Genomic DNA, 25,062 nt, shown 5'->3' on the forward strand with positions numbered 1-25,062 from the left:
TAATATTGATATAATGGAATACAATACAGTGCAATACAATAATTATATATTTATATATTTTATATTACATGTACTATTACTAATAATATTGCAGTATAATGGCATAGTAATATGTAATACTGATATTGTTCTATGGTAATAGCATAATATATTGTATTTACATATTACTTGAAACCCGCTTATTACTTGTAATATTGATATAATGCAATACAATAATTGTATATTTACGTAATTATATATTTTATATTACATGTACTATTGATAATATTATACCATTGATAATATTATTGTGCTATGGTAATAATACAATATATAGTATTTACATATTCCTTGTAAGCTGCTCTGAGTGAGAAGGGCGAGATACGAGTGTTGTAAATAAACAATACAGATGTTCTTTCTCCCCACGGCTTTAGTTGGCCTGTCGGGCCAAAATTCAGATGAGACCCAGTCTTATTATTTTGGGGAAAATGCTGTTGAATGCTCCAGAGAGTGAGAGGAGGCCTGCCCGTGCTGTAACGCTCTCTTTGCCTTTCCAGAAGACGGACTGGGAGGTGGCCATCAAGAGCATCAACAAGAAGAACCTCTCCAAGTCGCAGCTGCTGCTCGGGAAGGAGATCAAGATCCTAAAGGTACGCGGGGTCGCCCTTGTCCTCCTTGTCCGTCAAGCCCTTCTCCGGCTCCTCCAGCGCCTGCTTTTTCCGCCAAGGCCCAGGCCTCGGTCTTCTTGGAGAGGCCGGGCATTTCCACACTCGGCTTCGCTCGCCCTGGGTTGACCTCGCAAAAGGCGCACTGAGTCGGAAAAGAACAAAGCCAGGTCTGTGGGAGAGAGAGAGAGAGGCTCTTGGGTCGCAGCGCACGGGCAGGTTGTGGCTTGCCATTGCCTTTGGGTTTGTGGCGGATTGCAGAGATGTGCTGCTCACTGGTCACTCTGCGGCTGGACGCGGTATGCCTTTGGTCTCCCCCAGAATCACTCTTCATGTTGATATGTTTACTCTAATTGACTGGAAATGGCTGCATTAAAGGCTCACCCCCAACTTAGAATCATAACAATTGGAACAGACCCCAAGGGCCATCCAGTCCAACTCCGCATCATGCAGGAAAAGCACCATCAAATCACCCCCGACTGATGACCATCCACCCATCATCATCATTTTAGAGTTGGAAGAGACCCCAAGGTCCATCTAGTCCAACCCTCTGCCATGCAGGAAAAGCACCATCAAACATGACCATCCACCCATCATCATCATCATCACCATCATTTTAGAGTTAGAGGAGACCCCAAGGGCCATCCAGTCCAACTCTGCATCATGCAGGAAAAGCACCATCAAAGCACCCCCAACAGATAACCATCCACCCATCATCACACCATCATTTTAGAGTTAGAGGAGACCCCAAGGGCCATCTAGTCCAACCCCCTTCTGCCATGCAGGAAAAGCACCATCAAAGCAGCCCCAACAGATGGCCACCTGGTTTCTATTTCCAAGCCTCCACCAGACTCCTGACGCAGAGAGTTCCACTGTTGTTTATGTTCAGGAAGTTCTTCATGTTCGGGTGCATTGAGGCTGAATGTGGCGAACTACACAACACAAACCCAGAGGTTAAAACATTTGTTGCCTCCTGTGCTTTACTCATAACATTATATAATATATTGTATATACATATAATATTTATAATATTATAATGTAATACAACATAATTATAATAATACAATATTATAATTATATATTTTATATTACGTGTAATATTACTAATATTACAATATAATGGTGTAGTACAATATAGTAATATGTAATACTGGTATTGTACTAGGCTAATAATTTAATATATTGTATCTATAATACTAATACTAATAATACAGTATTATAATTATATATTTTATATTACATGTAATATGACTAATAATATTACAATATAATGGTGCCTCTACCTCGGAGTCTGGTGGAAGCTTTGAAACGGGCTGGATGGCCATCTGTCGGGGGTGTTTTGATTGTGCTTTTCCTGCAGGGAAGAAGGGGGTTGGACTAAATGGCATGTGGTCTCTTCCAACTCGATGATGACGATGACTGTCATGGATACTTTGACTGTGCTTTTCCTGCTTGGCTGAGGGTCGGCCTACATGGTCCATGGGGTCTCTTCCAACTCTATGGTGATGATGATGATGGCTGGATGGTCATGTGTTGGGGGTGCTTTGATTGTGCTTTTCCTGCCTTGCAGAATGGAGTTGGACTAGATGGACCTTGGGGTCTCCTCCAACTCTAAAATGATGATGATGGTAGCTGGATGGTCATCTGTCGGGTTTGCTTTGATTGTGCTTTACCTGCACGGCAGAGGTTGGACTAGATGGCCCCTGGGGTCTCCTCCATCTCTAAGATGATGATGATGATGGTAGCTGGATGGTCATTTGTTGGGAATGCTTTTATTGTGTTTTTCCTGTATGGCAGGGGGTTGGACTTGATGGACCTTTGGGTCTCCTCCAACTCTAAAATGATGATGATGATGATGGTAGCTGGATGGTCATCTGTTGGGAATGCTTTGGTTGTGCATTTCCTGCACGACAGGGGGTTGGACTAGATGGCCCTTGGGGTCTCCTCTAACTCTAAGATGATGATGATGATGATGGGTGGATGGTCATCTGTTGGGGGTGCTTTGATTGTGCTTTTCCTTCCTGGCAGAATGGGGTTGGACTAGATGTCCCTTGATGTCTCCTCCAACTCTAAAATGATGGTGGAGGTGGTGGTGGTGATGATGATGATGATGATGATGATGATGGGTGAATGGCCTTCTGTTGGGGATGCTTTGATTGTGCTTTTCCTGCATGGCAGAATGGGGTTAGACTGGATGGCCCTTGGGGTCTCCTCCAACTCGATGATGATGATGATGATGATGATGATGAAGATGATGATGACAACGATGACGATGATGGCTGGATGGTCATCTGTTGAGGGTGCTTTGATTGTGCTTTTCCTTCCTGGCAAAATAGGGTTGGACTAGATAGCCCTTGGGGTCTCCTCCAACTTGATGATGATGATCATGATGAGTGGATGGTCATCTGTTGAGGGCGCTTTGATTGTGCTTTTTCTGCAGGGCAGGGGATTGGACTAGATGGTCCTTGGGATCTCCTCCAACTCTAAGATGATGATGGTGGCTGGATGGTCATCTGTTGGGGGTGCTTTGATTGTGCTTTTCTTGCCTGGCAGAATGGGGTTGGACTGGATGGCCCTTGGGGTCTCTTCCAACTCTAAAATGATGGTGATGATGGCTGGATGGTTATCAGTCAGGGGTGCTTTGATTGTGCCTGTCCTGTATGGCAAGGAGTTGGACTAGATGTCCCTTGGCGTCTCCTCCAACTCTGTTATTCTATGATGTGCTTCACCTTTCTGTGGGTGGGGAAGGTCCAGCTCAGCTGTGAGAAGTCTTGTCCGGTCAGGCTGCTGGAATGTTCTGTCTCTCCCCGGTGTTGTGGCTCCCAGAGAGGTCAGCCCCACCTGAATGCATGGCATGGCCTTGCTGAGATGTTGTTCCTGCGTGCCCGTGAAGGCCGTGTGCTTGTGCGTAATGCCCAGAACTGAACCCGAGACGCCTGGCATTTGAGCCCCCCTTGCCTCTTGGCGTGCGCTTCACCCTTCCCCAAACGCCTTGATGTCCAAACCACGCTCTTGCACTCTGTACCTTTGTGTGTGTGTGTTCGTTTGGTTGGGTGCCCTTTTTGCAACAAAAAAATGCATTTGCAATTGGCAAAGTGGACGTTTCCTGGAAATGTTTTGTCTCAGTCGGCTCTTGATACCCTGTGGACGGCTACCCAGGAATGTCCAGGTTTGGGCTATTTTGGGCGTGTGGCTGGGCAGCCCTAGCTTGCAAACAGGCCTTGGGCAACGCTGTGGCCAGAATGTCCAGCCATTCTTGGAAGTGGGAAGCCTGCGCCCAGCGTGAAGGTCACCTGAAGCCACGTGTCCTCACCTGGAGGCTGCCCTCTCCCCCCTTCCCCATGGTTTGTTTTCAGGTGGTTGCGCACTCCCAGCCAGGCCTCTGTGTGGTTTGTGGTGCATCGGAAAAGCCACACGCTCCAAACGTGGAGATAGGACGTTCTCCAAAAGCAAACAAAGCAGGGCAGATGTGTGTTTATGTGTGTGTGTGTTCCTTTTCACCAGCAGCCAAAATGCCAAGGCTTCCTAGAAGAAGAAGAAATCCCTTTGGGTCCCTTTAGTGCTCTTCTTGTTTTTGGACCAGATTCCTTGTTCCACTCACATCAAAAATCCAAATCAGGGGTTTGTGGAAATGATCATTCATGAGATCAATGAGGAAGGGACTCAAGGTGCCTATCTTTACTATACTATTAATACATTTATCATTTTTCTCTATTTATTATTTATTTATTTATTTACTTTATTTCTATACCGCTTTTCTCATCCCTCAGGCGACTCAAAGCGGTGAACAACATCAGTACAAAACATCATGAGGCAAATATAGGGCAATTACAAACAATTATCACATAAATCATTAACATCTGTATAACAATCATGAGCGCCTCAACAGTAAAATCAGAATCCAGTCTCGTCATCCATTATTCCGTATTCCTGTGTTCAATTACACTGTTTAATCAAATGCTTGTTCAAACAGCCAGGTCTTCACTTTCCTCCGAAACGCCAGCAGGGAGGAGGGGGCTGATCTGATATCTGCAGGCAGGGCGTTCCACAGCTGAGGGGCCACCACTGAGAAGGCCCTGTCTCTCATCCTTGCCAAGTGCACCTGTGATGCAGGCGGGACCGAGAGCAGGGCCTCCCCAGATGATCATATCGTCCTGGTCGGTTCGTAGGAGGAGATGCGTTTGGAGAGGTAAATAGGGCCAGAACCGTTTAGGGCTTTAAAGGCTAAAGCCAGCACTTTGAATTGTGCCCAGTAGCAAACTGGTAGCCAGTGGAGCTGGCACAACAGAGGAGTCGTATGCTCCCTGAGTGCCACTCCATTGCTGAACGCTGGACCATTTGAAGCTTCCAAGCAGTCTTCAAAGGCAACCCCACGTAGAGAGCGTTGGAGTAGTCCATGCGGGATGTAACCAGAGCGTGGACTACCGTGGCCAAGTCAGACTTCCCAAGATACGGGCGCAGCTGGCGCACAAGTTTTAGCTGTGCAAATGCTCCCCTGGTCACCACCGAGACCTGAGGTTCCAGGCTCAGCGATGAGTCCAGGATCACTCCCAGACTGCGAACCTGCGTCTTCAGGGGGAGTGCGACCCCTTCCATCCAACACAGGCTGTCACCCTATGCCCTGTTCGGCCTTGCGACTGACCAGGAGGACCTCTGTCTTGTCTGGATTCAGTTTCAATTTGTTTGCCCTCATTATTATTACATTGATTATTTCACTCTATTATTATTATTATTATTATTATTATTATTATTACATTGATTATTTTCTCTATTATTATTATTACACATATTTTTTCTATTATGTAATAACAATAATAAATAGAGAAAATAATAAAAGTAATAATAGTAAGAGAGTAATCAATGTAATAATAATAACAATAATAATAATTAATCGAGAAAAATACTAAATGTAGTAATAATATAATAGCCACCTTGAGTCAACCAGGGTAGAGAAAGGCGGGGTATAAATATTTATTTATTCTTTATTTGTTTAAAAGTTTTGTATACCGACCTTCTCACCTCTCTTGAGGGACTCAGACCGGTTTCCAACCATAATATCACATACAATCAATAAAACATCATAATTCATATTACAGTAAAACATTAAAACAGCCATTACATTCAATAACTGCAATGGTCAGTCGTCACACTAACATCGTTGCTCATCCTCCTCCATCCATATCTCAGGGTGTTGGCTCACTCGTTGAATGCCTGTCTCCATAACCACGTCTTCACCTGTTTCCTGAATGTCAGGATAGACGGGGCGGTTCTGATCTCCGGTGGGAGAGAGTTCCCGAGTCGAGGGGCCACCACCGAGAGGGCCCTGTCCCTCATCCCCACCAGACGCGCTTGCGAGGCCAGTGGGACCGAGAGCAGGGCCTCTCCAGACGATCTTAATAATCTTGAAATAAAGTAAATAAATAATAATAGTAATATAATGTAAATGTAATAATAAGAGGTTACTGTAAGGTAAAGGTTTTCCCCTGACATGAAGTCCAGGCGCGTCCAACTCTGGGGTTTGGTGATCATCTTCATTTCTAAGCCAAAGAGCCAGCGTTGTCTGTAGACACCTCTACGGTCATGTGGCCGGCATGACTGCATGGAGCGCCCTTACCTTCCCACTGGAGCAGTACCTATTGATCTACTCACATTTGCATGTTTTCGAACTGCTAGGTTGGCAGAAGCTGGGGCTGACGGCGGAAGCTCACGCCACTCCCAGGATTTGAACCTGCAACCTTTCAGTCAACAAGCTCCATGGTTTAACCCACTGCGCCACCAGGGCCCCAATAATAATAATAATAATAATAATAGTAATAATTGAAATAAAAATAATAGAGTAAAATAATAAATGTAAAAATAATAATAGAGTAAAAATCAATGTAATAATAATATATTAATAGCCACCTTGAGTAGAGAAAGGCAGAGTATAAATAAGATAATAATAATAATAGAGTAAAATAATGTAAATGTAATAATAATAATAATAAATAGAGTAAAATAATTAATGTAACAATAATAATAGAGTAAAAAATCAATGTAATAATAATATTATATTAATAGCCACCTTGAGTCCCCCCACCCCCGGGGGGGGGGGGGTAGAGAAAGGCAGAGTATAAATAAGATAATAATAATAATAATAGAGTAAAATAATGTAAATGTAATAATAATAAATAGAGTAAAATAATAAATGTAACAATAATAATAGAATAAGATAATAAATGTAATAATAAATAGAGTAAAATAATAAATGTAATAAAAATAATAGTTGAGTAAAGTAATGTAAATGCAATAATAATACTGGAGTATATACGGTGTGTGTGTGTATATATATATATATATATATATTTCTGTAACCTCACAGTATAAAAGTAAATCTCCCTCCGAGTAATTAATTAGTTCTTATTTAAAAATAAATTAAACACGGCACAGTCAAGCAAAGTAAAGCATTTCCAGGTCTTGATTTTGGTGCATCCCGTTTCCCGGGGAAGCCTTTGAGCTTTTCCAGGAAGCGGAGTCCCGCCGTGCCCGCCTTGGCACAGGACTTTGTCCTTCATTTCAAATACCACTAACTGCACGCACCAAACACAACATGTCACCTTTCACAAAGACACAAAAGGTTCTGTGTTGTGTTTTACGTGAGAACACGCTACTTCTCAAGGTGGGGGGGGGCACGTGGAGGACCCCCGGGCCCTGGCCCTGTTTTGGAGCCCAAACTCCTTTCTGACCCATTGCTTTTTTGCCTTGTTTTCCAGGAGCTTCAGCACGAGAACATTGTGGCCCTCTACGACGTCCAGGTGAGATTCCCCTCCGGTATTTTCTCTCACTTTTCGAATGAGACTGATGTTTTTCTATCGCATGAGCCCCCCGTTTGGCCCCCAAAACCAGACATGGTGTTTCACCAGGCCCTGTTTTGTGGTTTGTGTTTGTCTTCTGGAGTGCGTCCAAGTCCTGGTCCTGCTTCTGACCTCTCCTCTCCCTTCGCAGGAGTGTTCAGAACTAAAAATAAAGCATGCCTTTGGGTGCGGCCGGGATTTGTGCTTTTTCTGCCCATTGCGTGGGCTCAAAGCGGCTCAAGGTGAAACGGTCACTAGTCCAGCTCTTGCGTGCATCTCTGGCCGAGTTTCCTTAAGAAGGGATGGCGTGCCGCCTCCTGAAACAGGCAACACGGCTATATTTATCAGGATTACCGGGTGCACGTGTGCACGGAGGAATGGACTTGGGAGTCAGCTGCATTAAAAAGCACTACTCACCAAAAGGTCATGAGTTCAAAGCCAACCCGGGTCGGACTAAGCTCCCAACCATTTGTCTAGCTTGCTGCTGACTTTTGCAGCCTGAAAAACAGTTGCGTCTCAAGTAGGAAATTTAGGCACCTTTTATGCGGTACCTAATTTACGATGCCATAAAAATCTCCAGCAGCGTGCAGAAGAATGAGGAAGTACTCCATTGGGGTCACAAGTGGACCGTGAAGCGACAGCTCCCCGGTGGTCAGAGTTCAAAGCATCCCCTCACAAAGCTGGAAGTTAAATAGCCTGTGTGTTTCTATATATGCTGTGTGTCTATGGCATTGAATGTTTGCCATGTATATGTGCATTGTGATCCGCCTTGAGTCCCCTGCCAGGTGAGAACGGCGGAATAGAAATACTGTCAATGAATAAATAAATTGGTGTGTTAAACAGTTTAACACACAAATGAGTTTATTTACTGCATCCTCAGACCAGAAGTTTGGGGGTCATCTGCATATACGCATCACCGCACTCCCAGACTCCAGGGGAGCAGAGTTTTGTAAACAAGGGATTCCAACCAGGAGCACAAAGCCCAAGGTACGCAACCGACGTCATCGGCTTCCGATGTAAGACGGACCCACGACAAGCCTAAAAATAGAGCACTGTATTATATTTGTATCTTCTGTTGCTTTCCCACCGGCTGGAGCGGCCATTTCCTTGGTTTCTGACCCTCGTTCCACCCCTTCGGAAGTGGGGTTATGGACACAATCCCTCTGGGAAGTCTGCTTGCCCGGCACTTTGGGAGGGACGGTGCTGGCGTCCGGGCAGAGGCAGAAATCCGAGACGGAGGCGCAGCTGAGGGTTGCTCACCGGGCTTGACCTCAAGCGACTCCGGTCTCCGGCCCTCTGAAGGACACGGCTGAGTTTTTGGGAGCTGTCCAGGAAACCAGACCCCACTGAGTGACCCTCTGCGTGGGATGGAACCACCTTGGACTGGCCTTTCTCAACCATTCGCGGGGGGAAAAACATTGGCTATTCAGGCCGACTTACAAACAATTCCTGGTGAAGAACTCCTGACCATTAATAGTCTAGCTTGCTGTTGACCTTTGTGAGACAACAGGAAGGGAGAGAAATCTCCTCCAAGGAAGGAAGGAAGGAAGGAGGGAGGGGGGGGGGAAGGAAGGAAGGAAGGAAGGAAGGAAGGAAGGAAGGAAGGAAGGAAGGAAGGAAGGGAAACCCACCCCTGGGAGAGTCATTATCTGGGGGAAAGGGGTCTCATTGGATCTTTGCCTCCTGTCCTTGCTTCCACAACAAGCCACGTTCCTCAGAGTCCAATGGCCACAGCTGGAGTCTTCTGTTAGCGTCACAGAGCTGGAAGAGACCCCGTGGACCATCTAGTCCAACCTAACACTGCCATGCAGGAAAAGCACAATCAAAGCACCCCCGGAGAGATGACCACCCAGCTATCATCATCATCACTACCATCTAGGAAAAGCACAAAAGTATCCCTGACAGAATACTTACATACGTAGGCGATCCCTCGTAGTTCAAGGATGATGGTCCTCCAAGTGTAGTGTCTTGGCGGTGGGTCCGTAGGTGACTATGGAGCCCAATTCTTGACCTGCGTCTTCTCCCACAGTGAGGATGGGCATCGGTTTCCAGGTGGAAGGCGGTCCCAGTTGGGGTTTGGCTTGATATGCCTTCCTCTTGGCACGCTTCTCCCTTTCGCCCTCCATTCACCTCTTCAAATTCTGCAGCACTGCTGGTCACAGCTGACCCCCAGCTGGAGCGCTCACAGGCCAGGGCTTCCCAGTTCTCAGTGTCTATGCCAGAGTTTTGAGCCCATCTTTCAATCTCTTTTCCTGCCCACCAACACTCCGTTTTCCATTCTTGAGTTCGGAGTAGAGCAACGGCTTTGGGAGACGGCGGTCGGGCATCTGGACAACGTGGTCCAGCGGAATTGATGGCGGAGGAGCATCGCTTCAATGCTGGTGGTCTTTGCTTCTTCCAGCACGCTGGCATTTGTCCCTGACAGATGACCATCCAGCCATCATTATTATCATCATTGAGCTGTAAGAGACCCCGTGGGCCATCTAGTCCAACCCCACATTGCCATGCAGAAACAGCACAATCAAAGCACCCCGGACAGATGACCACCCAGCTATCATCACTACCATCTAGTCCAACCCCCTGTCATGCAGGAAATGCACAAAGTCCCCCTGGCAGATGACCATCCGGCCATCATTATCATCATCGTTGAGCTGTAAGAGACCCCGTGGGCCATCTAGTCCAACCCCCTGCCATGCAGGAAAAGCACAATCAAAGCACCCCGGACAGATGACCACCCAGCTATCATCACTACAATCTAGTCCAACCCCCTGTCATGCAGAAAATGCACAAAGTCCCCCTGGCAGATGACCATCCGGCCATCATTATCATCATCGTTGAGCTGTAAGAGACCCCGTGGGCCATCTAGTCCAACCCCCTGCCATGCAGGAAAAGCACAATCAAAGCACCCCGGACAGATGACCACCCAGCTATCATCACTACAATCTAGTCCAACCCCCTGTCATGCAGAAAATGCACAAAGTCCCCCTGGCAGATGACCATCCGGCCATCATTATCATCATCGTTGAGCTGTAAGAGACCCCGTGGGCCATCTAGTCCAACCCCCTGCCATGCAGGAAAAGCACAATCAAAGCACCCCGGACAGATGACCAGCCAGCTATCATAATCATCATCACCACCACCATCTAGTCCAAACCCCTGCCATGCAGGAAAGGGACAATCAAAACACCCCGGACAGATGACCACCCAGCTATCATCATCATCATCATCACCACCATCTAGTCCAACCCCCTGCCATGCAGGAAAGGGACAATCAAAGCACCCCGGACAGATGACCACCTAGCTATCATCATCATCACCACCACCATCTAGTCCAACCCCCTGCCATGCAGGAAAAGGACAAAGCATCCCTGACAGATTACCATCCAGCCATTATCACCATTGAGGTGTAAGAGACCCCAAAGGCCTTCTAGTTCAACCCCCTGCCATGCAGGAAAAGCACAATCAAAGCAACCTGGACAGATGGCCATCCAACCTCTGTTTCAAAGCTTCCAAGGATTTCAAGGCAGAGAGTTGTTGTTGTTGTTGTTGTTATTCTCTTTATCTCCCCAAAGTGGACTCAAAGCAGCTTGACATAAAAGCAGTACTATCCAATTTAAAATATGTGCACTTTAAATATAAATATCCCAATGCAACATAAGCCCAGGGTGTTGAGGCGAGTTCCCCCGCGGAAGGAAGGGCTCGTGCAGCCAGGAAGCAGGGTGGTGTGTGGCCAGGTGCCCGTGCTTCTGAGGGGAGGACACAAGGTGACTCCACCTGGCCTTTTGGGGGGCTGCCCCCCCTCCCCGAAAGAGAGGCGTGTTTCCAAATGCCCCAAAGGGAGAAAAACAGCTTACATAAGTGCTCCGGATAACACAGGGCTTGCAATTGCGGAGGAAAACCCCCGGAGCCTTTCCAGACGGATGGGAGGAGGCGGGGAAGGAAGGGGGGGGTCCCCAGGACCAGAGCGGCCAAACCCTGCCAATACAAAGGGCTGGCTGTATTGCGGGATTTGCATTTGCAGTTTCCTCCGCCTCCCAGTATCACCCCTTTGCCCCACGCCCATGGAAATGAACTCTCTCCGAAGGCCGGTGATGCCTCCAAATTAGCACAACAAGCAGGAGACGGGTTAGGGCCACTAATTAATCCAATCTCCTTAAAGCGGGCGACGTGCAGCCTTTCACAAGCTGGCCTCACTCACTCACAGAGGAAGGCCAGCCCTCAATTCCTTGAGCGGGGAATCCAACCTCAGTATCAATTGGAGAAACCAGTCAATCAAGGCAAGCTTTGGACACATTCATTCAGAGATGCCAGGCCGAGAGAGTGGTGGGGCCTTTGCAAAATGGGTGCTTTTCCATTATTGTTGTTGTTGTTGTTGTTATTATTATTATTATTATTATTAATGAGTCCCCCTAGGGGTGGGAAAAGCAGTATATAAATACTGTCAATAAATAAATAATTAAATACTATTATTGTTATTATGTTGTTGTTTATTTATGTACAGTATTTATATTCCGCCCTTCCCACCCCGCAGGGCACTCAGGGCAGATTACAATGCACATCGACATGGCAAACACTCAATGCCATTTAGACACACAACGTATATAGACTGACACACAGAGGCTATTTAACATTCCAGCTTTTCCCGGCTTCATGAGGGTATGCTTGATTCCAGTGGCCGCTTCACCATCCAGTTGTGACACCGAGTCCTTTGAAGGAGTACTTTCTCATTCTTCTGCACACCGCTGGAAGGTTTTATGGCGTTGTAAATTAGTTAAATTAGCCTCCCCGTATAAAGCGGTACCTACATTTCCTACATGACAGATGCAACTTGTGACACCAAGTCCTCGATGGAGTACTTTCTCATTCTTCTGCACGCCACTGGAAAGTTTTACAGCATCATAAATTAGTTAATTTAGCCTCCCCGCATAAAGTGGTAGCTAAATTTCCTACTTGACAGATGCAACTTGTGACATCGAGTCCTTGATGGAATACTTCCTTATTTTTCTGCACGCCACTGGAAGATTTTATGGTGTCATGAATTAGTTAATTTAGCCTCCCTACAGAAAGCGGTACCTGAATTTCCTATGTGACAGATGCAGCTTGTGACACCGAGTCCTTGATAGAGTGCTTCCTTATTCTTCTGCACACCGCTGGAAGGTTTTATGGCATTGTAAAATAGTTAAATTAACCTCCCCGCATAAAGCAGTACCTACATTTCCTACTTGTGACACCGAGTCCTTGATGGAGTACTTTCCCATTCTTCTGCACATTGCTGGAAGGTTTTATGGCGGTACCTAAATTTCCTACTTGGCAGACACAACTGTCTTTCGGGCCGCATAGGTCAACAGCAAGCTAGACCATTAGCGGTCAGGAGCTCACTCCGACCTTTTGGCCAGTAGCGATGTAATGCAGCTGGCTACTGAGTAGCTGTGCCACATCCTGGTCCTCTCCACCAATGTCCGAAGGGACTCCAAATAAGAGGTGACTGTATGAAGACCGAACGGTCAGAGAGAGCCACCGGGAAGGAGGGAGGGAGGCAAGCAAGATGAATCCACAGGAAGGCAATTAATTCCAAGGGAAGAGCCAAATCATAATTGGCTGCCATGACTCAACGCAATAACAGCGGCGTACTCTTAGCCACCGGTTATATTTGGCCTGCCTTTTGCTTCATTCCCTCCTCACGTGTTGCTGCTTCCGTGTGTGTTTATTCTGCGAGGCTGACGCAGTTGCAAAAGGAATCTCACAGGGAATGGCAGGCGGGGTGATTCAGGGCCAAACGGGCGAGAGCAAGCCAAGATCCACGCAAATAACACCTCCCTCCCTCCGTTCCCAAGTGCCGTTTGCTCTCCTGCCTCGGGCGGCATTTCCTTTGGGGAAAACAAATCCCAGGCATTCAGTGATTCGTCTCCATGCGGCCGGGAGAGTCATTGCTGAGCCTCCGTCTCACATTGCCGTGACGTCCCTCCTGGAAATGTAAACAGGCCACATGGTCGTGCTTGGATCCGTAGGTCAAGGTTAGGATAGGACACGCAGGGATATTCTCAGTCCCACCCTCACGCACGCAAGGCTTGGCAGATGACAACGACCCAGGTTGGGCCATTCCCGCTCTTTGGAATCTCTGGAACTATTTCCTATGTGTTCCGGAACTCTGCTGTGACGGAGGGATACCTCTCCCCCCCCCCCCGTCTTGATGCTGAGCAGCATTCTGGGAAATGTAGTTCAGGGCAGGGCCTCTTGCATTCTCCGCCATAGGGCTCCTCGCCTTCCCAAACTACATTTCCCAGAATCCCGTGCTCTCTCTCTGTCTCTTTCCCAGCAAACTCTGTGGCTTCCTTCTCCTCATGGTGAGGGAGAAAGCAGAGTTCACTGGGAAAGAGAGAGAGCACGGAATTATGGGAAATGTATTCAGGGCTGGGTCTCTTGCATTCTCCGCCAAAGGGCTCCTTGCCTTCCCAAACCACATTTCCCAGAATCCCTGTCTCTCTGTCTCTTTCCCAGCTAACTCTGCTTCCTTCTCATGGTGAGCAAGAAAGCAGAGTTTGCTGGGAAAGAGACAGAAAGAGCACGGAATTCTGGGAAATGTAGTTCAGGGCTAGGTCTCTTGCATTCTCCGCCATAGGGCTCCTCGTCTTCCCAAACTACATTTCTCTCTCTGTCTTTCCCAGCAAATTCTGCTTCCTGCGGCTTCCTTCTCATGGTGAGGGAGAAAGCAGAGTTCGCTGGGAAAGAGACAGAGAGAGAGCATGGAATTCTGGGAAATGTAGTTCAGGGCTGGGTCTCTTGCATTCTCCGCCAAAGGGCTCCTCGCCTTCCCAAACTACATTTCCCAGAATTCCATGCTCTCTCTCTCTGGCTCTTTCCTAGCAAACTCTGTGGCTTCCTTCTCCTCATGGTGAGGGAGAAAGCAGAGTTCGCTGGGAAAGAGACGAGAGAGAGAGCACGGAATTCTGGGAAATGTAGTTCAGGGCTGGGTCTCTTGCATTCTCCGCCATAGGGCTCCTCGCCTTCCCAAACTAAATTTCCCAGAATTCCGTGCTCTTTCTCTGTCTCTTTCCCAGCAGACTCTGTGGCTTCCTTCTCCTCATAGTGAGGGAGAAAGCAGAGTTCGCTGGGAAAGAGACAAGAGAGAGAGCACAGAATTCTGGGAAATGTAGTTCAGGGCAGGGCCTCTTGCATTCTCCGCCATAGGGCTCCTCGCCTTCCCAAACTACATTTCCCAGAATCCCGTGCTCTCTCTCTCTCTTGTCTCTTTCCCAGCAAACTCTGCTTCCTCCCTGCGTCTTCCTTCTCCTCATGGTAAGGGAGGAAGAAGAGTTCGCTGGGAAAGAGACGAGAGAGCACAGAATTCTGGGAAATGTAGTTCAGGGCTGGGTCTCTTGCATTCTCCGCCATAGGGCTCCTCGCCTTCCCAAACTACATTTCTCTCTCTGTCTCTTTCCCAGCAAACTCAGCTTCATTTCTGCGGCTTCCTTCTCCTCATGGAGAAAGCAGAGTTTGCTGGGAAAGAGACAAGAGAGAGAGCATGGAATTCTGGGAAATGTAGTTCAGGGCTGGGTCTCTTGAATTCTCCGCCATAGGGCTTCTCACCTTCCCAAACTACATTTCCCAGAATTCTGTGCTCTCTCTCTGTCTCTTTCCCAGCGAACTCAGCTTCCTCCCTGCATCTTCCTTCTCCTCATGGTGAGCAAGAAAGCAGAGTTCGCTGGGAAAGAGAGAGAGAAAGAGAGCATGGAATTCTGTGAAATGTAGTTTGGAGAATGCCGAGTTCGCTGGGAAAGAGACAGAGAGAGCACAGAATTCTGGGAAATGTAGTTTGGAAAGGCGGAGAATGCCAGAGGCCCTGCCCGAAACTCCTGTGTTAAAGCCTTTTCCAAGCCTTGCTGTGTGTGTTGTTGTGCAGTCCAGCCCTGAGGCCTTCTTCCTTTTCTGTAATCAAAGGGAGAGCTCTGGGGCATTTTGGCCCCTCCCCCCCCCCCAATTAATGGCCTCTGTGGGGCATTCCCACCATGTAGATGTGTATGTATCTCTCTCTCTCTCCTATGACGCCTCTTCTAGTCTTCCTTCTAAGGCGAGATCTCTTCTTCTCCTCTTTCCAGGAGCTGCCCAACTCTGTCTTCCTGGTCATGGAGGTGCGTATTGTGGCCCCTTTTGCTTGCCTACAACAGGCAATGGAAAGAGGATCTGGCCCTAGTCGTGACGCTTACTTGCCTTTCTCTTTCTGTCCGACAGTATTGCAATGGAGGAGACCTGGCGGACTACTTGCAAGGTAAGAACTGGCCCGGGGTTGAAGTGCATGAAGCATTGCGAGCGTTTCCTGAGTGCGGGCATCCAGATCTCCCAAGTGTTGACGTTGACGGGCGTTTCTTCCTCCTCCTCCTCGTTCTCCTCCTCGTTCTCCTCATTCTCCTTCCCGCAGCCAAAGGCACCCTGAGCGAGGACACCATCCGCGTCTTCCTGCAGCAGATTGCGGCGGCCATGCGCATCCTGCACGGCAAGGGCATCATCCACCGGGACCTGAAGCCGCAGAACATCCTCCTCTCCTACGCCAACCGCAGGAAGTCCAGCCTCAGCGGCATACGCATCAAGATAGGCAAGTGCCCTCGTCTCTCAGTCTGGTGGGGCTCAGCCACATCCTGCACGAGGGTCTAGTCCTCATCGAGGAAGAGGCAGGCGGGCGTGAGTTGGCTTTCCCTTTGCCCTCTGTGTCTCTCTGCGGGGAGGACGACTGTCGGGCAGGTCTTAGCCTTGAGTTCCTTTGAGACACACAGAATGCCACTCGTTTGCCGCCATTTCAACTGGGTTGCATGTACTCGTGACTGTACACCTGGTATTGTGTCACCATCTGTGAACACTGCCTGTGCATACATGAAATAATATAATAATAATATATAATAAGATAATACTTATAAAGTATAATAGTATATTCAATAATATAATAATGCTTATAATATACAATACAATTTAATAATGCTTATAATATATAATATACTGATACTAATCATATGTAATATAAGATTCCTCTCACTTTCTGTGGTCTCAGCCCCTATGTTCTTAACTGTGAGTGGTTTGTAAGTCAGATGTTTGTAACTCAGGGACGGCCTGTATATATATAAAATGATAACATAATATTAATATAATATAATATTATAACATTATAATACTAATAATATATACTATGATAATATATAACATTGTAATACTATGTAATATAATATTTAGTATAGTATAATATAACATTATAATCCTAATAATATATGATATGGTAATACTAATGTAATATACTATACTATAATATATAGTGTAATATAATATAACATTGTAATACTAATAATATATTGTATTGTCGAAGGCTTTCATGGCTGGAATCACTGGGTTCTTGTAGGTTTTTTCGGGCTATATGGCCAGGTCCTCATTACCTCTGAGGATGCTTGCCATAGATGCAGGCGAAACGTCAGGAGAGAATGCCTCTAGAACATGGCCCTATAGCCCGGAAAAACCTACAACAACCCACTAATAATATAAAAATACTAATATAATATACTATAATAATATATAGTGAAATATAACATAATACTAATAATATATTATATAATACTAATATAATACATTATAACAGTATAGTAATAATATATTGCAATATATAATAATAATAACATATTATAATATATAACAGTATAATAATAATATATAATGCAATAATACTAATATAATATACTATTACTAATAATATATAATATACTTGTGGTATTTTGGTCAAGGGTGACGTTACCCCCCTGTCTCTTTTCCTCCCCTCCTTTTCTCCCCTCATTGCCTTCCCTTTCCACAGCCGACTTTGGCTTTGCCCGCTACCTGCAGAGCAACATGATGGCGGCCACCCTCTGCGGTTCCCCCATGTACATGGTGAGTGCTCGTGGCACATGGGTTTGCCCTCGCGTTGGGAGGGAGGACGGAACGGGTTTGCTCTTGGTGGCCCTCGGGCAGAATAATCACAATAACAACTGCTCGGTCCCGCTTTGCCTTCCCAGGCTCCGGAAGTCATCATGTCTCAGCACTATGATGCGAAAGCTGACCTTTGGAGCATCGGGACCGTTATCTACCAGTGCCTGGTGGGAAAGCCCCCCTTTCAGGTACCCCCCCCCCCTCGGGAGAGCCCGGCCTTCCGTATTGTGGCACACTCTCTTCTGCAAGGGACCACCAAGGAATGCAAACCGTAGTTGGCAAGTGGGGGAATAGCCTCCAAGGGGAATGCTATTGGATTCCCTTCTTACCAAATAATAATAATAATAATAATAATAATAATAATAATAATAGACCTCATTGCTGTGATAAAAACATCAAATCATCTGGGCGTCCCCTGGGCAACGTCCTTGCAGACGGCCAATTCTCTCACACCAGAAGCAACTTACAGTTTTTCAAGTTGCTGCTGACACAACAAATAGTAATAATAATAGTAATAGTAATAATAATAATACTTTATTTATACCCCGCCACCAATCATCTCCCCAAAGGGACTTGGGGTGTTTTACATGAGGCCAATCCTAACAATAACAACAAGCCAAAAAAGAGTACAAACATACAATAATACATCAAATCAAATATAACAAAGCAAAATAATACAATACAAATGGCGCCTCCCTTCTTCCCTTTGGCAGGCCAATAGTCCGCAAGATTTAAGGATGTTTTACGAAAAGAACAGAAACCTGATCCCCAGGTAGGTAGGTGGTCCGTGGGGGGGAGCCCACCCGTCTCAGCCTGGGGACCCCTCCTCAAGGCCGTGCTCTGCTCCTTCTCTCCAGCGTCCCCCGGGAGACCTCTCCCTACTTGGCCGACCTGCTCCTGGGTTTGCTCCAGAGGAACCAGAAGGACCGAATGGACTTTGGTGAGTCCACTTTGAGGGTGCCTTTGCATCCTCGGGCATCCCACCCTCCTCTTCTTCAGGGGTTATTGATCCATCGTGTCAGAAGTGAATCGAGGGTAAAGTTATAATGCATTTTAAGACACAAACAAAGTGGAAAACTTGGTGTGAGGCTAAATGTCCTTTGACCGCTTGGAGTGCCTCTGGTGTGGCTGTGAGAAGGTCCTCCATCATGCATGTGGCAGGGCTCAGGCCACATTGTAGTCAGTGGTCTGTAGTTTGCTCCTCTCCACACTCGCGTGTCGTGGACTCCACTTTGTGGCCCCATTCCTCAAGGTTGGCTCTACATCCTGTGAAGTCTGTTCATTGCCTTTCAAGTCACCCAGTTTTCTGTGTGCTCGGGAGGGAGTCTCTCATTTGCTTTCAGGTTTTGGGTTTTGGCCTGCCACTTTTGGACTCTCGCTTGCTGAGGTGTTCCTGCAAGTATCTCTGTAGATCTAAGAAAACTATTTCTTGATTTAAGGCGTTGACGTGCTGGCTGATATCTGAACACGGAAAGGATGGATGGAAAGAAGGGAAAGAGAGGGGGGGGCAGGGGACAGTCCCATCTTGTCTCCTGTGCTATGCTAATAATATAATGTTGCATATACATATAATATTTGTAATATTATAATGTATTATTATTATTTACCGTATTTATATTCCACCCTTTTCACCCGGCAGGGGACTCAGGGCGGATTGCAATGTACATATACAGGCAAACATTCAATGCTATAGACACATATAGCCGGACACAGAGGCTATTTAACATTCCAGCTTCCTCATGAGGGCATTCCGGCCACCAGGGGAGCCGTTGCTTCACTGTCCATTTGTGACACTGATTGAGTACTTCCTCATTCTTTCCATGCTTGCTGGAGATTTTTATGGCGTCGTAAATTAGCCTACCCACATAAGCAGTACCTAAATTTCCTACTTGACAGACATAACTGTCTTTCAGGCTGCAAAGGTCGAGAGCAAGCTACACAAATTGGTTGGAAGCTCACTCTGACCTGGGCTGGCTTTGAACTCATGCAGCTGGAGTTTTTTATGGCATCGTAAATTAGCCTCCCCACATAAGTGGTACCTACATTTGCTACTTGACAGATGCAACTGTCTTTCGGGCTGCAAAGGTCATCAGCAAACTACACAAATTGGTCGGACTTTGAACTCATGACCTTTTGGTCAGTAATCTTAATGCAGCTGACTCCCAGCCAGCTGCACCACAGTAATACAATATAATACTAATCCTAGTAATACAATATTATAATTATATATTTTATATTATTACTAATAATATGTCAATATAATGGTGTAGTACGATATAGTAATATATAATACTGATATTGTACTATGCTAAACATATATATTGTTTGTATATATATATTGTAAGCCACTCTGAGTCCCCTTCGGGGTGAGAAAATAAATATGTTGTAAATAAATAAATAAGGAAGGGAGAAGGGAAGGGAGGATGAAAAGGAGCAATGATGGAAGAACAGAAGGAGGGATAAAGGAAGGGAGGGCAGAATGAGGGGTTTGGGCAGTGTGTTTGGAAGGGACTTGGGGTCAACACAGCAAGGATTCCGATTAATCAGTAACCCGGGGAGCTGGGTTCGCTGTCCTGTGTTCGAGGGCCCGGCTGGGGTTTTTCCACCCTGGGTTGTGGGAGAAGTGGGCACAGGGTGTTCCCAGCCTGGGGCCGGCCTCCTCGTGACCCGCAGGCCCAGACCGTTCCTCTTTTGGCGAGGCCCGAGAGGTCAAGGGGTTATCTGTGTTTGGGCAGAAGTTGACCCACAGCCGTCTGGTGGGCGTTGTATTCGGATGTTCTAGAATGTGGACTCGGAGGAGGAAGGCCCTGCCTGCGGCTTAGCATTGGAGAGGCAGGAATGGCCGGAGAGCTGCACATACGCACATACACTGGTGTATATATCCTCAGCCTTGCACACCTTTCTCTTTCTTTTTCCCCTTCCCTTCCTTCCCTTTCTCTTCCTGCCTGCCTGCCCTCCTTTTTCTTTCTCTCCCCCTTCCTTCCTTTCCCTTTCTTTCTTTCTTTCTTTCTCCCCTCCCTTCATACACTTGGCACCTTTCCTAGTGGCATCAGAGAGGGCCACTTCACCTAGTGAGAGATGATCCAGTGGCATCACGCGGCCGGGGGGGGGGGGGGGGGGGTTACTTCACCTAGCAGCAGCCAACAAATAACATCAGAGAGGGCCACTTCACCTAAAGGCAGCCGATCCAGTGGCATCACAGGTGGCTACTTTGCCTAGCGGTAGCCAATCCGGCAACATCACAGGCCACTTCACCTAGCAGCTGTCAATCCAGTGGCATCACGGGGGGTCACTTCACCTAGTGGCAGCCAACGAATAACATCAGAGAGGGCTACTTCACCTAGCGGTAGCCAATCCAGCAACATCAGAGAGGGGCCACCTCACCTAGCACCAGCCAATCCAGTGGCCTCACAGAGGGGGTCACTTCACCTAGCGGCGGCTGGTCCAGCAACATCACGGGGGGCCACTTCACCTCATTTGTGTTTCAAACTTGGGACTTTGTGTATAATAGGTGTAAGTATTTTTTTTTATGAAAAGACCGAGGAAACCATAACAAAGAAGTGATTGCCTGCGTCGGGGGGGGGGGGGGCGGATCCCTTCCCTTCCACGCTGAGCCGTCCCTTTGGGCCTCCCTTCCTCTTTTGCAGAAGCCTTCTTCGGCCACCCCTTCCTGGACCAGGTCCCCACCGTCAAAAAGTGTAAGTCTGGCCCTTCCCTGAAACAAAACCCCGCCCTCCCTTGATGTTGCGATGCGCTTCGGGATATATTTGGTCTTGATCCTACTGTTTTCTCTGTGCCTTCTCTCTCCGCAGCGTGCCCGGTTCCTGTCCCGGCCTACACGGGGTCGGTGTCCGGCAGCTCTTGCGGGAGCTCCCCCTCCTGCCGCTTCGCCTCCCCCCCAGTAAGTGCCCCCGTCCGACGTCCCCCTCCCTCCCGCTCTTGTGGGGTGGCCAGGGAGCATCCTCCAATTGTGACATGTGCGGGACATGCTTTTTGAGATACCACATCCTTTCACAACATCGTTGTTGTTTATTTATTTATTATATTGTCGGAAGCTTTCATGTCCGGAATCACTGGGTTGCTGTAGGTTTTTCGGTCTCTATGACCATGTTCTAGAAGCATTCCCTCCTGACGTTTCACCTGCATCTGTGACAAGGTTGTGAGGGTGCTTGCCATAGATGCAGGTGAAACGTCAGGAGAGGATTTATTTATTTATACCCCGCTTTATATCCCCAAAGTGTCATAGTGCCTTCTCTGGGCCTCCCCTTGTGGCTCCCCCCTCTGATTCCGCCTTTCCCCCCGCTTCCAGTCTCTCCCGGACATGGGGCACATCCAGGAGGACGCCCTCTCATCCCCCCCGCTGGGGCCGCCCAACTTCCTCCAGGTCTCCAAGGAGTCGGCCAGCACCAGCAGCAAGAACTCCTCCTGCGACACCGACGACTTCGTCCTCGTCCCACACAACATCTCCTCCGACCAGTCCTGTAAGGCCCGACACGCTTGCGTTCACACACATACCTGGGGGGGGGGGGGATAAGCCCGGCCCTCCAGATATGTTTTGACTATCCCTCCCAGCGTTGGAACCCTGGGATATAATTTGGAGACTTGAATGCATTGGGAGCAGCCAGGTATGCCTGTTGTGGGTTGCTTCCTTTCCCCAACTGCATTATCTGGCTGGAAAGGGGCTTGGATCTAGATGGTGTAGCCAGGTATTGTCAGGAGTCAATTTCTGACGGCATGAAGACATCACAAATTCCCTCCATGACATCCTGACTGAATCATCCTGGCTGCCTCAATTTTTTCTCTGTGACATTTTGAAGCCAGCAAAGGGCGCTGGAAACCTTGTGTTGGAACTTGTGAAGCAACAACTTCTAACAAGGAAACTGAGAAGAGGGGGAGATGGGCAGGAAAGGTGTCTAAAAGGAAGTGGTGGTGGGGAAAAGTCCGTAGTGTCTGTCTTTGCTGCAGAGATACAAGCAATATATTCATTTCAAAGCAGAACCGGCTTGTGAGTGGTCATTTGCTATATAATACCTACAGTCTGACAGGTATCCCTTTGCTGCCTGTTTACCTCTTGGGTGCTTCATATCCCGAAGCTGAGCATTGTTTACCTTTTGGTAGAAAGGAGACTGAGGCAAGGAGTGGAGCACTCCTGCTTTTTCCAATGGTTTCCCACAATGGCATCCCTCCCTCAACACATCCTCCATCGCTCTGTTCTAGCATCAATGGTTTAGGTTTTCCACAGAAGCTCATTTATATCTCAACCAGCTTCCCGTGCAGAGGGGTTGCTCTGAGCGTGAAACATACAGTGTTGCATCGCTGTGCTGAAAACACCTTCTGGTCCAAAGCCTTGCGCAGCTTTGCTCTACTTCCTGTGTCATTTTTTGCACTTCCTGCAATAATGCCTGCCTTCTCTTTTCCCCTACGTAGATGATATGCCCCTGGCGGCGGCTGGGCGGAGGGCGTCGAGTGAGTTCCTGATGTGCGGAGGAGGGTAAGCGTTCCGGCATTCCTCTTCGTTGCGAAGGGACCATCGGAGACATGGAAGTCTGCCCCAAAGGGACAGAGAAAGCACAGAACTCTGGGAAATGTAGTTTGGGAAGGCTGGAGAATGTAAGGCGCCCTGCCCTGAACTACATTTCCCAGAATGCTGCTCAGCATGAGGATAGAGAGGGGAGAGAGGTGTTATTGTGTCACGGCGGCCAGATGGGGACAGCACAGAACTCTGGGAAATGTAGTTTGGGAAGGAGCCATATGCAGGAGAATACAAAAGGTCCTGTCCTGAACTACATTTCCCAGAATGCTGCTCAGCATCAGGATAGAGAGGGGAGAGAGGTGTCATTGTGTCTCAGCAGCCAGATGGGGAGAGCACAGAACTCTGGGAAATGTGGTTTGGGAAGGAGCCATATGCAGGAGAATACAAAAGGTCCTGTCCTGAACTACATTTCCCAGAATGCTGCTCAGCATCAGGATAGAGAGGGGAGAGAGGTGTCATTGTGTCTCAGCAGCCAGATGGGGAGAGCACAGAACTCTGGGAAATGTGGTTTGGGAAGGAGCCATATGCAGGAGAATACAAAAGGTCCTGTCCTGAACTACATTTCCCAGAATGCTGCTCAGCATCAGGATAGAGAGGGGAGAGAGGTGTCATTGTGTCGCAGCAGCCAGATGGGGACAGCACAGAACTCTGGGAAATGTAGTTTGGGAAGGCAAGGAGCCATATGCAGGCCCTGCCCTGAACTACATTTCCCAGAATAGTGCTCAGTATCAGGGAGCCCCAACCAGGGTAGAGAGACGTGTTATTATGTCACAGCAGCCAGGCAGAGTTCCAACGAAACTCTTGAAAGCTGCAGCGATGGCTTCTGGGATCCCAGAGTTCAGCAGAGATGGTATTGAGGGTGTTGTGTGGTCACACCATGTGAGCACCCCCCCCCCCCCAAGCAGGAAGAGACACCCCAGAAGTCTTTCCGTTGTGTTGCAAAGGCCTCCAAGGCCGGTATGCCAAGCTCTGGGGGTTAACCTTTGCTTGGTGTGTCGACTCAGCAGCGCTCGACGTCAGCTGTTTTCCTCCAGCCGGCCTTGAGCAAGCAAGCAAAGCATTGCCCCAGAACTTCCTGTTTGCACAGTTGCGAGTTTTTGTGAGAAGAGGGCTTTGTTTTGAAGCTGTCTCTGGGGGTCTAGGGCTGTGTGCTGACCCCTCTGTGTGCGTGTGTGTCCGTGTCCAGGCCCTGCCAGCCCCCGGCCGTCTCCCCGCGCAGCGAGACGGCGCCCATCCCGGTGCCCACCCAGCTGCGCAACTACCAGCGCATCGAGCAGAACCTGACCTCCGCCGCCGCCACTGCCGCCAGCCCCGGCTCCAACCCCCACGGCTCCCCCAGGTGAGTCAGCCCCCCTTCGCTCATGGCACCCTCCAGTTGGGACCCCATCTAGCCCAGGCAGAAAGAATGACAGATTTATTGTATTATTATTATTATTATTAGGCTCACAGAGTTGGAAGGGGCCCCTGAAGGGCATCCAGTACAACCCCCTTCTGCCAGGAAGGAAGAAAGAATTATTATTATTATTATTATTATTATTATTATTATTATTATTATTAATACTCTCACAGAGTTGGAATGGGCCCTTGAAGGGCATCCAGTCCAACCCCCTTCTGCCAGGCAGGAAGATAGAATCACTGTGTTGTTGTTGTTGTTGTTGTTGTTGAGTTCAGTCCGTTCTTTCTTGCAACTTTACTGTTTTTTCTGTGCATTTTCTTGCACTATTTTGATATCTTTGTATTTATATGAGGCATTGAAGGTTTGCCTTTTTTGTCTTGTGTCTGGAAACTGCCCTGAGTCCCTTTTGGGAAGAGAGAGAGGGAAGTCTAGAAATAAAGTATTATTATTTATTATAACCCCTTCTATTATTGTTGTTGTTATTGTTATTTTACCGATACAAAAACACAGTATGTCACAGCAAATGAGATATATATGCTGGATTATTATTATTATTACTATTATTATTATTATTATTAGTCTCACAGAGTTGGAAGTGGCCCCTCAATGGCATCCAGTCCAGCCCCCTTCCACCAGGCAGGGAGATAGAATGTATTATTATTATTATTATTATTATTGTGATACAAAAACACAGTATGTCACAGCAAATGAGATATA

At 47.6% G+C, this 25,062-nt stretch overlaps 1 protein-coding gene across 1 annotated transcript in view; it reads left to right on the forward strand.

Moving 5' to 3' along the window:
• Positions 1-25,062, forward strand: part of ULK2 (unc-51 like autophagy activating kinase 2) — a gene marked incomplete at its 3' end in the record, with an annotated part of 41,374 nt that overhangs the window by 10,378 nt on the left and 5,934 nt on the right. The window contains 14 exon segments of the mRNA XM_067472220.1: positions 537-629; positions 7,397-7,438; positions 15,574-15,606; positions 15,707-15,743; positions 15,894-16,067; positions 17,304-17,377; positions 17,503-17,604; positions 18,130-18,188; positions 18,274-18,356; positions 21,064-21,114; positions 21,229-21,317; positions 21,726-21,897; positions 22,844-22,907; positions 24,136-24,288. Of these exon segments, the coding sequence (XP_067328321.1) occupies positions 537-629; positions 7,397-7,438; positions 15,574-15,606; positions 15,707-15,743; positions 15,894-16,067; positions 17,304-17,377; positions 17,503-17,604; positions 18,130-18,188; positions 18,274-18,356; positions 21,064-21,114; positions 21,229-21,317; positions 21,726-21,897; positions 22,844-22,907; positions 24,136-24,288 (1,226 nt within the window).

The sequence above is a fragment of the Anolis sagrei genome, chromosome 11, assembly GCF_037176765.1.
Source record: "Anolis sagrei isolate rAnoSag1 chromosome 11, rAnoSag1.mat, whole genome shotgun sequence".
Taxonomy (NCBI): domain Eukaryota; kingdom Metazoa; phylum Chordata; class Lepidosauria; order Squamata; family Dactyloidae; genus Anolis; species Anolis sagrei.